Raw genomic sequence first — 17,248 nt, 5'->3', positions numbered from 1 at the left:
CAATAAACTTTTTATGTTATGAAATAAATTTATAACAGGAGCTATTAGAGCCTTAAACATAATGTAGACACTTTTTTTGTAATGTTTTTGTTTTTGAGTTCGTGTTGTGTCCGTTGGATATTGTGCTCCGCCAACAGAGCAAACAGAATTTATATGTTTTTTCTTAAAACAAATGATAATAAATGATACTTGACTTGACTTGAAATGAAAATATTAATTGTCTTATTTAGATTCGTGTAAATCAAAGTGAAACTGCAGAGGAGCATTTTGAAAAGTTAAGTTCAGGCCAGTTCAACGCTGACGACACGGCTAGACCAACCAGTATGAGCTTCCTCAGTAAACGTCAAGTCAGAACAAATGTTGTCATGGAGATTTTAAACACGGAAAAAGATTACAATAAACATTTGAAAGATTTATGTGAGGTGAGGTTTTACTGCTTAAAAGCAAAGAGTTGCGTGAAAGATGTATGACACTAATTTCAGCTCTTAAGGGTTCTTGTAGGACATTCATTTCAGTTCAAGATTGAACATCATACATATTTCTATAGGATACTTGTAAGAGACTGAATTAATTCTATAGGATACCAATTTCATCCTATAGGATTCACCATTTCATCTTATAAGATACTAAATATACTATAGGATCTTTTAGAAGAAGAATAATAGTTCGTTTTTATTCATTTTTTGTAGGGTTATGTTAAACAAGCAAGGAAACGGCCGGAGATGTTTTCAGAAGAAATTATTCAAACAATATTTGGGAATATAGAAGATATTTATGTTTTTCAATGTAGATTTCTACGGAAACTCACCAAACGGATAAACCAGGATGAACCTCACAAGAGTGAAATAGGCAGTTGCTTCTTAAGATATGTAGGTGTAGTTGGTTAATAGCAATAGTTTAGTTTCATGGCGCAACACATGTGTTATATGCAGCTGTTGAGTCGAAAAGTCAATCTGTGCACGCTCAGGAATTATACAAGCACCTGATAGCAAGACTCAATAGAAGTGTAAAAATGAAAGATTGATAGTGCCCTCAGAATTATAGTCTTTACTTTTAAATATTACATGATAATTCGTTGTTGTAATGGTTTTGTCTTTTCTTTCTTGTTTTGTAGAAGGATGGTTTCAGTATATACGCAGGCTACTGCAGCAACCACAGTCGAGCTATCACAGAACTACGACAGCTGCTTAGACGACAACGATATAAACACTTTTTTGAAGTATGATAACACTGCTTTTAAGCTCTGTCTACACTATCAAACTACTTGTGTGATGTGCCCAAATATCATAGTGATATGACATCATCGTGTTCATATTTGGGCATATCACATTTTTTATCACATAAAGTTTGATAGTGTAGACAACTTGGCTTTAAAAACTTCAGCAACCTTATTTCAATAAATAGTAAATAGTATTATACAAAATAACTTTTTTTAACTTGTTTTTTTAGGCTTGCCGATTATTACAGGCTATGATTGAGATTCGTATAGATGGGTTTCTGCTTACTCCTGTTCAGCGAATTTGCAAGTACCCTCTGCAGCTGGCCGAACTACTTAAATACACCCCTTCAGACCATCCCGATTATGATAACGTCAAACAAGCCTTGGAAACAATGAGGAACGTAGCATTCGAGATCAACGAACAGAAACGACTTATTGAAAACATTGAGAAAATAGCACAGTGGCAAAAAAGTATAGAGGGATGGGAGGTATGCTATGATTGATACCAGTTCTACTGCAGTTGCTGCAGTAATTATATTGCTAAGCAATTGCAGGTTAACCCCAGTGTTAAGCGGCAGCTTATCTCAAGCGCTTGCTTTCTGGGATTTCACAACACTTAATTTGCTTGTTTTAACAACTGAGAAAAAGAACTAAATGTTACATTTAACTGATTTTACTTTCACCCAAACATTTGACAACAGGCAACAAATTTATTCTCTGAAGATAATAATTGTACAGTAATCATTTTAACTAATGACATAATAAAGTACATGTTTTATTACGTTTTTCTGTACTAATATATCTTTATGTATCGAATCATAGGGTAAAGATGTACTTGAAGTGAGCACCCAATCTCTACATTCCGGTGAAGTTTTTAAAATTTCACATTCAGGTCTCAGAAGAACAGGGCGTGTTCTTTTTCTTTTTGACCATCAATTAATTTTATGTAAAAGAGTAAGTATAACCAAACAAATATAAAATTAATGTATTATTTAAAATTTAAAATATAGTATTTTATGCAAAGTATAGCCAAACAAATATCTAATTAAACATAAAGTATCAAGGTGCTGACGTCTAACGGTAGGTGGCGCTGCGTGGTTGCTAGCGCAACCAAAAATGCGTTCAGCCTGCCTGAGTGACTTCAAGATCACCAATGGTTTGGAATAGGCTTATTGAAGTAGTCATTTTAAAACTTAATAATTTTCAATAAAAACAAACTAAAATTTCAAAAGATCACTAAATATTTGTTTTTAATAATCTATTTATTCTTCAACTACAGTTTAAGTTTAAAAAAAAATCAAGCTAGGATACATAATTTGATAGAAATACAGATCTTTACTGTTTATCAACATAGTAGTGCTGAACGCATTTTTTGGTTGGCTAGCAACCATGCAGCGCCCTCTATCATTGTGACGTCACACTGTGATACTCTATACCTGTAGTATTTATAGAGTATAAATAAAAATTCTATGAAAATAATGTTTTTATTTATAACTACTGTAATGTGTTTTTATTTTTTTATAGGATATACTTTGGAGAAGTCAACTTGTTTATAAAAACAGAATTAACCTTGATTACTGTAGCTTCCAGGAGGTCGTTGACACCAAAGGTATACTTAATATTTATACCCGTACTCGAATTTAAGCCCACCCTAGGATAAGCCCACTTCTAGCATAATTTTCAAGTAGTAGTAGTAGTACTGTACTGTTCTATTGTAATAGAGTACATCAAGTTTAATTTTATAAATTTTGTTCTCCTGAAATAGACATTCGTAATGCATGGAAAATCTTGGACCATGAGTGTGGCAAAACTTACATTTTCTGTACTAAATCTCCAGAAGAGAAACAGAAATGGATGAAATCATTTCACCGGGAGCGAGTATTGAAACATGAAGAAGAAGAAAGGGGTAGGTGGATTTGAAATTTGTTTACTTATTAAGGTAATGAAGTTCTTTTAAATGGTAATGCCATTTAGAGAGTCTGTATAATGTGTAAACTGTAAGAAATTTTCTAAGAAAAGTTTGTTCTGTAATAAAGTGGAATTTCTTCTTTTTTTAGGCAGTATAGTGTCATCCAGTGCAAGAGAAGCTGCCATGAAAAATGCTGCATTAACAGAAAAACCAATCAAACCATCAGATACATGTAAGATTTCCAGAAAGTTTTCATTTCTTTCAGTAATTCTCTCTGTATTTATGTATGCATATTTTTTTATTTGTTGAATCCAAGAATTTTTTTTTTTTCACAAATATTCTCAATGTACTTAATATAAATTAGTACAAATTATGTCAGAGTAGGGCAGAACATCTGACCGATGTAACAGATTTAACATATAAATTTTAGCTTGATAGTTGATTAATATAGTTTTAATTTTTTTATTGTTTCCTTTTAGTGTTGAAGCGCAAGGTTCCTCTGATGCCTTATGAATATCAACATGAGATCATCAAAACAAATGTCAAACGTATGGTGCTACCAAGAGGCATCTCTTCAAATGATGGTTGTGAAGTGGACACTTCTAAAAAACGTTTATTAAACTGGTTCTTTAAAGGAAAATGGTAAAAGAGAAAACGTGTGCAATTCATAGGTGTGTGTTAGTGTGTATACACTGGAGGTGGAAGCTGTTTCCATGTATGTGGCAGATGTTCTGCAACAAGGAGTATTAACCATTGTAATGAGGCATTTGTGGAAGGTCTATTTGGTTTGAAACCTGCATACTGGTTTACAGTATCAGATGTCTTGAGTTCACCACTGTCATGAGATTTCCAGACAGAGTTGTCTTGATAGTTCAGCTTTAATGCTAATTGCTATGGAGACCTGCAGATGAGCACCTTGACAGAGCTCTAATTCTGGCCTAATGATATCAGATGTCTTTACTTTACCATCTAGACCGAGCTCTAATTCTGGCCTGAGATGTCTTTACCATCTAGACAGAGCTATAATATGTCTTTGCCATAAGGTATCTATTGTGGTTTCAACATATTTGACCAGACCTGCTGCTACAAGATTGTCATCATCCAGTGAATACAGAAACTAGTGGCATGCCCTTGTGCTTCCTTGTCTTATCAGTTAGTTTTAACTGTGACGAACTAGATCTGTGTTCACAAAGATTAAATCTAACTATATGCCCTTGTTAAGAAGTTTATTTATTACTGAATCTAACACAGTGCTTCCATGCTTCTTATGCAAAGATTATTTTTAATTGAATTCAATTCAAAATTCTTTAATCATCCCACACGGGGCAATTCAAATCAAAAGGTCTGGATTAAAATGATCTTACAAAATATACAAAATATCACAATACACAGTACAAAAAAAAAAACAAGAGTCAAGGTTCAAGAATTTAAGAGTCGAATAGCCACTGGCAAAAACGAATTCCTTTTCCGGTTTGTTCTACATGCCGGGCATCGAAAGCGACGCCCATGAGGCATGAGCTCTAAATCACTGAACAAGGCATGGTTAATATTTTTTAGAAAAATAGTACAATTATCTACACTTAGTGATTGAGTACAGCTGCAATAGCTAATGCAACTGAACAGTGTCATAGTACACGTATTGTGCCTGCCTAAATTGAATGTCTTCCAACTGATGTTGAAATGTGTTTTTTTTTTTATTCGAAATCATAAATCTATGTAATTGGATAGTCTAGGTGGAATTAAGAGTGGCTACTGTAGCACAGTGAAAATATCACATTGCAGGCAATGCTGGCAGTACTGTATATTTTTTAACAGAAACAAATTTGTTGAGATTGCAAATATTTTCTATCCAATCCTATGGAATCTTGTGTTGTATAGTAGAGAGTTTGCAGTTACCAACGTTTTTTACAGTCTCAAAATTGAATATATCTATTTTTTTTTCACTGGGTCTTTAAAGCTCTGTTTACACTATCAAACAAAAAAAAGTGCCCAAATATGGTAGAGATATGATGTCATCTTGTCCATATATATGTCATATTTTTTTGTCACAAAGTTTGATAGTGTAGACAGAGCTTTAGAGTTTTTCTCTTGTGTTAACGTTATAATGTTGGCAGTTCAGATCCACATCTTCCACATCTGGTTGATCAAGTCTATAGACACAAAAATATTTTAAAGAAATATAAATTTTAATTTAGGTTCATTAGATGTTTCCTTACGACAGATATAGTGCAATAGTACTGTTACTATAAATGATATATTTCATGTCATCATAGTGCAACGCCTATGCAACTCGAATTAAAGAAATTACAAAGATAGAGTTTATGAAAAAGGGGATAGCGAAATTTATTTGAAATAATTTGATCAGTTTCGCCATGGATAAAATAAGTACTTATTTTATCCATGGTTTGATCAAATGATTTTAAGCTATCCACATTTTAACTCGAGCAAAGATATATATTTTTTTTAATTCTTTACAAAATAGTTTATGGAAAAGATGTCATAGGATGTAAAGCATCTGTAAAGTATATAACATGCTATGGCATACTTCTGTAGTTTCGAAATTAACGTTGATTCAACTTACTTGGAATAATTATTTAGTTTTTTTTCCATCCAACTATTTAAACATGATCAGAAATCTGTTTTTCCACAAAGTCCCCGTATTAAAACAATATAAAAACATATATAAATTTACTTGTTGAAATAATTACATAGATGAAAGAATTAAGGAAAAAACTGCTCATATACTTGCTGTTTTACGGTGGTTATTTTATGTTGTATATACATTGTAATAATGTAATTGTTGCCAGGTTCAACTCAGCAGCAGGTACTGAACAACTGAGAATGTTGCTGCTGAAATGTTTTTTATGTATCTAATGTACAGTTATACAATTATTGTAAGAATTTATTATTTTTTAAAAGATATACAGACTTTCTGTCTTGTTTGTGTGCTTTCTTTCAACTGGTTTTAATCATTTAAAGATATATTGTCCCCTTGAAAAATAATTCTTGTTATTTTGTTGTTGAATATGCCATTTTAATGTCCCTTCATAGTGATCCACTTTGACCAAAAATTTCATCGAAAAAAAATTTAAAGCAAAAAATAGTCAAATTGGCTACCCAGCCAGTGGGTGAAAACATTAATTTTTTCTGGTTTTTTTTCCTATTGATTAACTTTATTAAAACTACAAAATAATAACAAGTCTGATTTTATTAATCTTTATTTTTTTATGTTTTTGGGGGACAATACATCGTTAACTGATGTGAAACCAAAACAATCTAACAACAGGACACTGAGCTTGCCTTTGGCAAGATGGGAACTCGTAACAGTCATTTGATGTTATGTCTGGCTGCGACAAATTCCAGTACTGTGTAGCCAAAATATCGACTTTTTAAAATTCAATTATTATGCAATAATTTTGCAATATATTCACATATATTACGTTATCAACATCTTATATAGACATAGTAACCAGTTTGGTCAAAAATAAAAGGGTCCAAATTTTGTCATTTTTCGAAAATTTCCCTGTGCTATAGTACAGGGATTTTTTCAAAAATAGCGAAAATATCGACTTTTAAAAGTTCAATTATTATGCAATAATATTAGCATATATGCACATATATTGCGTTATCATTATCTTATAGAGTCATAAAAACCAGTTTGGACAAAAAATAAAAGGGGCTATAGTAACCAGTTTTATCGAAAAATAAAAAGGTCGAAAATTGGCAATTATTTGAAAAAATCCTGTACTATAGTACAGGGAAATTTTCGACCCTTTTATTTTTTTACGTAAATGGTTACTATAGCATAATAAACATGCGCAGAGTCAAATAATGGGTTCTGCGCATGTCAATTGTGCTATAGTAACCACTTTTGACATAAATAGTTACTATAGCATAATAAACATGCGCAGAGTCGAATAATGGGTTCTGCGCATGTCAATAGTGCTATAGTAACCAGTTTTATCGAAAAATAAAAGGGTCAAAAATTGGCAATTATTTGAAAAAACCCTGTACTATAGTACAGGGAAATTTTCGAAAAATGGCCGAATATCGACCCTTTCATTTTTTGACGTAAATGGTTACTATAGCATAATAAACATGCACAGAGTCAAATAATGGTTTCTACGCATGTCAATTGTGCTATAGTAACCACTTTTGACATAAATAGTTACTATAGCATAATAAAAATGCGCAGAGTCGAATAATGGGTTCTGCGCATGTCAAATGTGCTATAGTAACCACTTTTGACATAAATAGTTACCATAGCATAATAAACATGCGCAGAGTCCAATAATGGGTTCTGCGCATATCAATTGTGCTATAGTAACCAGTTTTATCGAAAAATAAAAAGGTCGAAAATTGGCAATTTTTTGAAAAATCCCTGTACTATAGTACAGGGAAATTTTCGAAAAATGGCCGATTTTCGACCCTTTTATTTTTTGACATAAATGGTTACTATAGCATAATAAACATGCGCAGAGTCGAATAATGGGTTCTGCGCATGTCAACTGTGCTATAGTAACCACTTTTGACATAAATAGTTACTATAGCTTAATAAACATGCGCAGAGTCGAATAATGGGTTCTGCGCATGTCAATTGTGCTATAGTAACCAGTTTTATCGAAAAATAAAAAGGTCGAAAATTGGCAATTATTTGAAAAAATCCTGTACTATAGTACAGAGAAATTTTCGAAAAATTGCCGATTTTCGACCCTTTCATTTTTTGACATAAATGGTTACTATAGTATAATAAACATGCGCAGAGTCGAATAATGGGTTCTGGGCATGTCAATTGTGCTATAGTAACCACTTTTGAAATAAATAGTTACTATAGCATATAAACATGCGTAGAGTCGAATAATGGGTTCTGCGCATGTCAATTGTGCTATAGTAACCAGTTTTATCGAAAAATAAAAAGGTCGAAAATTGGCAATTATTTGAAAAAATCACTGTACTATAGTACAGGGAAATTTTCGAAAAATGGCCGATTTTCGACCCTTTTATTTTTTTACGTAAATGGTTACTATAGCATAATAAACATGCGCAGAGTCAAATAATGGGTTCTGGGCATGTCAATTGTGCTATAGTAACCACTTTTGAAATAAATAGTTACTATAGCATATAAACATGCGTAGAGTCGAATAATGGGTCTGCGCATGTCAATTGTGCTATAGTAACCAGTTTTATCGAAAAATAAAAAGGTCGAAAATTGGCAATTATTTGAAAAAATCACTGTACTATAGTACAGGGAAATTTTCGAAAAATGGCCGAATTTCGACTCTTTCATTTTTTGACGTAAATGGTTACTATAGCATAATAAACATGCGCAGAGTCAAATAATGGTTTCTACGCATGTCAATTGTGCTATAGTAACCACTTTTGACATAAATAGTTACTATAGCATAATAAAACTGCGCAGAGTCGAATAATGGGTTCTGCGCATGTCAAATGTGCTATAGTAACCACTTTTGACATAAATAGTTACCATAGCATAATAAACATGCGCAGAGTCAAATAATGGGTTCTGCGCATGTGAATTGTGCTATAGTAACCAGTTTTATCGAAAAATAAAAAGGTCGAAAATTTGCCATTTTTGGAAAAATCAGGAAAATTTTCGAAAAATGGCCGATTTTCGACCCTTTTATTTTTTGACATAAATGGTTACTATAGCATAATAAACATGCGCAGAGTCGAATAATGGGTTCTGCGCATGTCAACTGTGCTATAGTAACCACTTTTGACATAAATAGTTACTATAGCATAATAAACATGCGCAGAGTCGAATAATGGGTTCTGCGCATGTCAATAGTGCTATAGTAACCAGTTTTATCGAAAAATAAAAAGGTCGAAAATTGGCAATTATTTGAAAAAATCCTGTACTATAGTACAGAGAAATTTTCGAAAAATTGCCGATTTTCGACCCTTTCATTTTTTGACGTAAATGGTTACTATAGCATAATAAACATGCGCAGAGTCAAATAATGGTTTCTACGCATGTCAATTGTGCTATAGTAACCACTTTTGACATAAATAGTTACTATAGCATAATAAACATGCGCAGAGTCGAATAATGGGTTCTGCACATGTCAATTGTGCTATAGTAACCACTTTTGACATAAATAGTTACCATAGCATAATAAACATGCGCAGAGTCAAATAATGGGTTCTGCGCATGTGAATTGTGCTATAGTAACCAGTTTTATCGAAAAATAAAAAGGTCGAAAATTGGCCATTTTTGGAAAAATCCCTGTACTATAGTACAGGTAAATTTTCGAAAAACGGCCGATTTTCGACCCTTTTATTTTTTGACATAAATGGTTACTATAGCATAATAAACATGCGCAGAGTCGAATAATGGGTTCTGCGCATGTCAACTGTGCTAGAGTAACCACTTTTGACATAAATAGTTACTATAGCTTAATAAACATGCACAGAGTCGAATAATGGGTTCTGCGCATGTTAATTGTGCTATAGTAACCAGTTTTATCGAAAAATAAAAAGGTCGAAAATTGGCAATTATTTGAAAAAATCCTGTACTATAGTACAGGGAAATTTTCGAAAAATGGCCGATTTTCGACCCTTTCATTTTTTGACATAAATGGTTACTATAGCATAATAAACATGCGCAGAGTCGAATAATGGGTTCTGGGCATGTCAATTGTGCTATAGTAACCACTTTTGAAATAAATAGTTACTATAGCATATAAACATGCGTAGAGTCGAATAATGGGTTCTGCGCATGTCAATTGTGCTATAGTAACCAGTTTTATCGAAAAATAAAAAGGTCGAAAATTGGCAATTATTTGAAAAAATCACTGTACTATAGTACAGGGAAATTTTCGAAAAATGGCCGATTTTTTACCCTTTTATTTTTTTACGTAAATGGTTACTATAGCATAATAAACATGCGCAGAGTCAAATAATGGGTTCTGGGCATGTCAATTGTGCTATAGTAACCACTTTTGAAATAAATAGTTACTATAGCATATAAACATGCGTAGAGTCGAATAATGGGTTCTGCGCATGTCAATTGTGCTATAGTAACCAGTTTTATCGAAAAATAAAAAGGTCGAAAATTGGCAATTATTTGAAAAAATCACTGTACTATAGTACAGGGAAATTTTCGAAAAATGGCCGATTTTCGACCCTTTTATTTTTGTACGTAAATGGTTACTATAGCATAATAAACATGCGCAGAGTCAAATAATGGGTTCTGCGCATGTCAATTGTGCTATATTAACCACTTTTGAAATAAATAGTTACTATAGCATAATAAACATGCGCAGAGTCGAATAATGGGTTCTGCGCATGTCAATAGTGCTATAGTAACCAGTTTTATCGAAAATTAAAAAGGTCGAAAATTGGCAATTATTTGAAAAAACCCTGTACTATAGTACAGGGAAATTTTCGAAAAATGGCCGAATTTCGACCCTTTCATTTTTTGACGTAAATGGTTACTATAGCATAATAAACATGCGCAGAGTCAAATAATGGTTTCAACGCATGTCAATTGTGCTATAGTAACCACTTTTGACATAAATAGTTACTATAGCATAATAAAAATGCGCAGAGTCGAATAATGGGTTCTGCGCATGTCAAATGTGCTATAGTAACCACTTTTGACATAAATAGTTACCATAGCATAATAAACATGCGCAGAGTCAAATAATGGGTTCTGCGCATGTCAATTGTGCTATAGTAACCAGTTTTATCGAAAAATAAAAAGGTCGAAAATTGGCCATTTTTTGAAAAATCCCTGTACTATAGTACAGGTAAATTTTCGAAAAATGGCCGATTTTCGACCCTTTTATTTTTTGACATAAATGGTTACTATAGCATAATAAACATGCGCAGAGTCGAATAATGGGTTCTGCGCATGTCAACTGTGCTATAGTAACCACTTTTGACATAAATAGTTACTATAGCATAATAAACATGCGCAGAGTCGAATAATGGGTTCTGCGCATGTCAATAGTGCTATAGTAACCAGTTTTATCGAAAAATAAAAAGGTCGAAAATTGGCAATTATTTGAAAAAACCCTGCAGTATAGTACAGGGAAATTTTCGAAAAATGGCCGAATTTCGACCCTTTCATTTTTTGACGTAAATGGTTACTATAGCATAATAAACATGCGCAGAGTCAAATAATGGTTTCTACGCATGTCAATTGTGCTATAGTAACCACTTTTGACATAAATAGTTACTATAGCATAATAAACATGCATAGAGTCGAATAATGGGTTCTGCGCATGTCAATTGTGCTATAGTAACCACTTTTGACATAAATAGTTACCATAGCATAATAAACATGCGCAGAGTCAAATAATGGGTTCTGCGCATGTCAATTGTGCTATAGTAACCAGTTTTATCGAAAAATAAAAAGGTCGAAAATTGGCCATTTTTGGAAAAATCCCTGTACTATAGTACAGGTAAATTTTCGAAAAACGGCCGATTTTCGACCCTTTTATTTTTTGACATAAATGGTTACTATAGCATAATAAACATGCGCAGAGTCGAATAATGGGTTCTGCGCATGTCAACTGTGCTATAGTAACCACTTTTGACATAAATAGTTACTATAGCTTAATAAACATGCACAGAGTCGAATAATGGGTTCTGCGCATGTTAATTGTGCTATAGTAACCAGTTTTATCGAAAAATAAAAAGGTCGAAAATTGGCAATTATTTGAAAAAATCCTGTACTATAGTACAGGGAAATTTTCGAAAAATGGCCGATTTTCGACCCTTTCATTTTTTGACATAAATGGTTACTATAGCATAATAAACATGCGCAGAGTCGAATAATGGGTTCTGGGCATGTCAATTGTGCTATAGTAACCACTTTTGAAATAAATAGTTACTATAGCATATAAACATGCGTAGAGTCGAATAATGGGTTCTGCGCATGTCAATTGTGCTATAGTAACCAGTTTTATCGAAAAATAAAAAGGTCGAAAATTGGCAATTATTTGAAAAAATCACTGTACTATAGTACAGGGAAATTTTCGAAAAATGGCCGATTTTCGACCCTTTTATTTTTTTACGTAAATGGTTACTATAGCATAATAAACATGCGCAGAGTGAAATAATGGGTTCTGGGCATGTCAATTGTGCTATAGTAACCACTTTTGAAATAAATAGTTACTATAGCATATAAACATGCGTAGAGTCGAATAATGGGTTCTGCGCATGTCAATTGTGCTATAGTAACCAGTTTTATCGAAAAATAAAAAGGTCGAAAATTGGCAATTATTTGAAAAAATCACTGTACTATAGTACAGCGAAATTTTCGAAAAATTGCCGAATTTCGACCCTTTCATTTTTTGACGTAAATGGTTACTATAGCATAATAAACATGCGCAGAGTCAAATAATGGTTTCTACGCATGTCAATTGTGCTATAGTAACCACTTTTGACATAAATAGTTACTATAGCATAATAAAAATGCGCAGAGTCGAATAATGGGTTCTGCGCATGTCAAATGTGCTATAGTAACCACTTTTGACATAAATAGTTACCATAGCATAATAAACATGCGCAGAGTCAAATAATGGGTTCTGCGCATGTCAATTGTGCTATAGTAACCAGTTTTATCGAATAATAAAAAGGTCGAAAATTGGCCATTTTTGGAAAAATCAGGGAAATTTTCGAAAAATGGCCGATTTTCGACCCTTTTATTTTTTGACATAAATGGTTACTATAGCATAATAAACATGCGCAGAGTCGAATAATGGGTTCTGCGCATGTCAACTGTGCTATAGTAACCACTTTTGACATAAATAGTTACTATAGCATAATAAACATGCGCAGAGTCGAATAATGGGTTCTGCGCATGTCAATAGTGCTATAGTAACCAGTTTTATCGAAAAATAAAAAGGTCGAAAATTGGCAATTATTTGAAAAAACCCTGTAGTATAGTATAGGGAAATTTTCGAAAAATGGCCGAATTTCGACCCTTTCATTTTTTGACGTAAATGGTTACTATAGCATAATAAACATGCGCAGAGTCAAATAATGGTTTCTACGCATGTCAATTGTGCTATAGTAACCACTTTTGACATAAATAGTTACTATAGCATAATAAACATGCGCAGAGTCGAATAATGGGTTCTGCACATGTCAATTGTGCTATAGTAACCACTTTTGACATAAATAGTTACCATAGCATAATAAACATGCGCAGAGTCAAATAATGGGTTCTGCGCATGTCAATTGTGCTATAGTAACCAGTTTTATCGAAAAATAAAAAGGTCGAAAATTGGCCATTTTTGGAAAAATCCCTGTACTATAGTACAGGTAAATTTTCGAAAAACGGCCGATTTTCGACCCTTTTATTTTTTGACATAAATGGTTACTATAGCATAATAAACATGCGCAGAGTCGAATAATGGGTTCTGCGCATGTCAACTGTGCTATAGTAACCACTTTTGACATAAATAGTTACTATAGCTTAATAAACATGCACAGAGTCGAATAATGGGTTCTGCGCATGTTAATTGTGCTATAGTAACCAGTTTTATCGAAAAATAAAAAGGTCGAAAATTGGCAATTATTTGAAAAAATCCTGTACTATAGTACAGGGAAATTTTCAAAAAATGGCCGATTTTCGACCCTTTCATTTTTTGACATAAATGGTTACTATAGCATAATAAACATGCGCAGAGTCGAATAATGGGTTCTGGGCATGTCAATTGTGCTATAGTAACCACTTTTGAAATAAATAGTTACTATAGCATATAAACATGCGTAGAGTCGAATAATGGGTTCTGCGTATGTCAATTGTGCTATAGTAACCAGTTTTATCGAAAAATAAAAAGGTCGAAAATTGGCAATTATTTGAAAAAATCACTGTACTATAGTACAGGGAAATTTTCGAAAAATGGCCGATTTTCAACCCTTTTATTTTTTTACGTAAATGGTTACTATAGCATAATAAACATGCGCAGAGTCAAATAATGGGTTCTGGGCATGTCAATTGTGCTATAGTAACCACTTTTGAAATAAATAGTTACTATAGCATATAAACATGCGTAGAGTCGAATAATGGGTTCTGCGCATGTCAATTGTGCTATAGTAACCAGTTTTATCGAAAAATAAAAAGGTCGAAAATTGGCAATTATTTGAAAAAATCACTGTACTATAGTACAGGGAAATTTTCGAAAAATGGCCGATTTTCGACCCTTTTATTTTTGTACGTAAATGGTTACTATAGCATAATAAACATGCGCAGAGTCAAATAATGGGTTCTGCGCATGTCAATTGTGCTATAGTAACCACTTTTGACATAAATAGTTACTATAGCATAATAAACATGCGCAGAGTCGAATAATGGGTTCTGCGCATGTCAATAGTGCTATAGTAACCAGTTTTATCGAAAATTAAAAAGGTCGAAAATTGGCAATTATTTGAAAAAACCCTGTAGTATAGTACAGGGAAATTTTCGAAAAATGGCCGAATTTCGACCCTTTCATTTTTTGACGTAAATGGTTACTATAGCATAATAAACATGCGCAGAGTCAAATAATGGTTTCTACGCATGTCAATTGTGCTATAGTAACCACTTTTGACATAAATAGTTACTATAGCATAATAAACACGCGCAGAGTCGAATAATGGGTTCTGCGCATGTCAATTGTGCTATAGTAACCACTTTTGACATAAATAGTTACCATAGCATAATAAACATGCGCAGAGTCAAATAATGGGTTCTGCGCATGTCAATTGTGCTATAGTAACCAGTTTTATCGAAAAATAAAAAGGTCGAAAATTGGCCATTTTTGGAAAAATCCCTGTACTATAGTACAGGTAAATTTTCGAAAAATGGCCGATTTTCGACCCTTTTATTTTTTGACATAAATGGTTACTATAGCATAATAAACATGCGCAGAGTCGAATAATGGGTTCTGCGCATGTCAACTGTGCTATAGTAACCACTTTTGACATAAATAGTTACTATAGCTTAATAAACATGCACAGAGTCGAATAATGGGTTCTGCGCATGTTAATTGTGCTATAGTAACCAGTTTTATCGAAAAATAAAAAGGTCGAAAATTGGCAATTATTTGAAAAAATCCTGTACTATAGTACAGGGAAATTTTCGAAAAATGGCCGATTTTCGACCCTTTCATTTTTTGACATAAATGGTTACTATAGCATAATAAACATGCGCAGAGTCGAATAATGGGTTCTGGGCATGTCAATTGTGCTATAGTAACCACTTTTGAAATAAATAGTTACTATAGCATATAAACATGCGTAGAGTCGAATAATGGGTTCTGCGCATGTCAATTGTGCTATAGTAACCAGTTTTATCGAAAAATAAAAAGGTCGAAAATTGGCAATTATTTGAAAAAATCACTGTACTATAGTACAGGGAAATTTTCGAAAAATGGCCGATTTTCGACCCTTTTATTTTTTTACGTAAATGGTTACTATAGCATAATAAACATGCGCAGAGTCAAATAATGGGTTCTGCGCATGTCAATTGTGCTATAGTAACCACTTTTGACATAAATAGTTACTATAGCATAATAAACATGCGCAGAGTCGAATAATGGGTTCTGCGCATGTCAATAGTGCTATAGTAACCAGTTTTATCGAAAAACAAAAAGGTCGAAAATTGGCCATTTTTTGAAAAATCCCTGTACTATAGTACAGGAAAATTTTCGAAAAATGGCCGATTTTCGACCCTTTTATTTTTTGACTTAAATGGTTACTATAGCATAATAAACATGCGCAGAGTCGAATAATGGGTTCTGCGCATGTCAATAGTGCTATAGTAACCAGTTTTATCGAAAAATAAAAAGGTCGAAAATTGGCAATTATTGGAAAAAACCCTGTACTATAGTACAGGGAAATTTTCGAAAAATGGCCGAATTTCAACCCTTTCATTTTTTGACGTAAATGGTTACTATAGCATAATAAACATGCGCAGAGTCAAATAATGGTTTCTACGCATGTCAATTGTGCTATAGTAACCCCTTTTGACATAAATAGTTACTATAGCATAATAAACATGCGCAGAGTCGAATAATAGGTTCTGCGCATGTCAATTGTGCTATAGTAACCACTTTTGACATAAATAGTTACTATAGCATATAAACATGCACAGAGTCGAATAATGGGTTCTGCGCATGTTAATTGTGCTATAGTAACCAGTTTTATCGAAAAATAAAAAGGTCGAAAATTGGCAATTATTTGAAAAAATCCTGTACTATAGTACAGGGAAGTTTTCGAAAAATGGCCGATTTTCGACCCTTTCATTTTTTGACATAAATGGTTACTATAGCATAATAAACATGCGCAGAGTCGAATAATGGGTTCTGGGCACGTCAATTGTGCTATAGTAACCACTTTTGAAATAAATAGTTACTATAGCATATAAACATGCGTAGAGTCGAATAATGGGTTCTGCGCATGTCAATTGTGCTATAATAACCAGTTTTATCGAAAAATAAAAAGGTCGAAAATTGGCAATTATTTGAAAAAATCACTGTACTATAGTACAGGGAAATTTTCGAAAAATGGCCGATTTTCGACCCTTTTATTTTTTTACGTAAATGGTTACTATAGCATAATAAACATGCGCAGAGTCAAATAATGGGTTCTGCGCATGGCAATTGTGCTATAGTAACCACTTTTGACATAAATAGTTACTATAGCATAATAAACATGCGCAGAGTCGAATAATGGGTTCTGCGCATGTCAATTGTGCTATAGTAACCAGTTTTATCGAAAAATAAAAAGGTCGAAAATTGGCCATTTTTCGAAAAATCCCTTTACTATAGTACAGGGAAATTTTCGAAAAATGGCCGATTTTCGACCCTTTTATTTTTTGACATAAATGGTTACTATAGCATAATAAACATGCGCAGAGTCGAATAATGGGTTCTGCGCATGTCAACTGTGCTATAGTAACCACTTTTGACATAAATAGTTACTATAGCATAATAAACATGCGCAGAGTCGAATAATGGGTTCTGCGCATGTCGATAGTGCTATAGTAACTAGTTTTATCGAAAAATAAAAAGGTCGAAAATTGGCAATTATTTGAAAAAATCCTGTACTATAGTACAGGGAAATTTTCGAAAAATGGCCGATTTTCGACCCTTTCATTTTTT

The 17,248-nt window shown here is 33.1% G+C and overlaps 2 protein-coding genes across 2 annotated transcripts in view; both read left to right on the top strand.

Moving 5' to 3' along the window:
• LOC140048492 (uncharacterized) overlaps window positions 1-6,061 on the top strand; it is a 39,408-nt gene extending 33,347 nt beyond the window's left edge. The window contains exons 12-20 of the mRNA XM_072093221.1: window positions 231-422; window positions 690-869; window positions 1,115-1,219; window positions 1,450-1,707; window positions 2,042-2,173; window positions 2,744-2,828; window positions 2,985-3,125; window positions 3,277-3,360; window positions 3,608-6,061. Coding sequence (XP_071949322.1) covers window positions 231-422; window positions 690-869; window positions 1,115-1,219; window positions 1,450-1,707; window positions 2,042-2,173; window positions 2,744-2,828; window positions 2,985-3,125; window positions 3,277-3,360; window positions 3,608-3,774 — 1,344 coding nt within the window. The 3' untranslated portion in view covers window positions 3,775-6,061. The remainder of the gene's footprint in view (window positions 1-230; window positions 423-689; window positions 870-1,114; window positions 1,220-1,449; window positions 1,708-2,041; window positions 2,174-2,743; window positions 2,829-2,984; window positions 3,126-3,276; window positions 3,361-3,607) is intronic.
• The window catches only part of LOC140048866 (apicoplast pyruvate carrier 1-like), an 87,021-nt gene that overhangs the window by 42,114 nt on the left and 27,659 nt on the right, over window positions 1-17,248 (top strand). The gene's annotated exons all lie outside the window — the stretch shown is intronic.

This window comes from Antedon mediterranea, chromosome 5 (genome assembly GCF_964355755.1).
Source record: "Antedon mediterranea chromosome 5, ecAntMedi1.1, whole genome shotgun sequence".
Classification (NCBI taxonomy): Eukaryota; Metazoa; Echinodermata; class Crinoidea; order Comatulida; family Antedonidae; genus Antedon; species Antedon mediterranea.
Note: the sequence above shows the minus strand (reverse complement) of the source record. Positions and strands in the feature narration are given on the sequence as shown.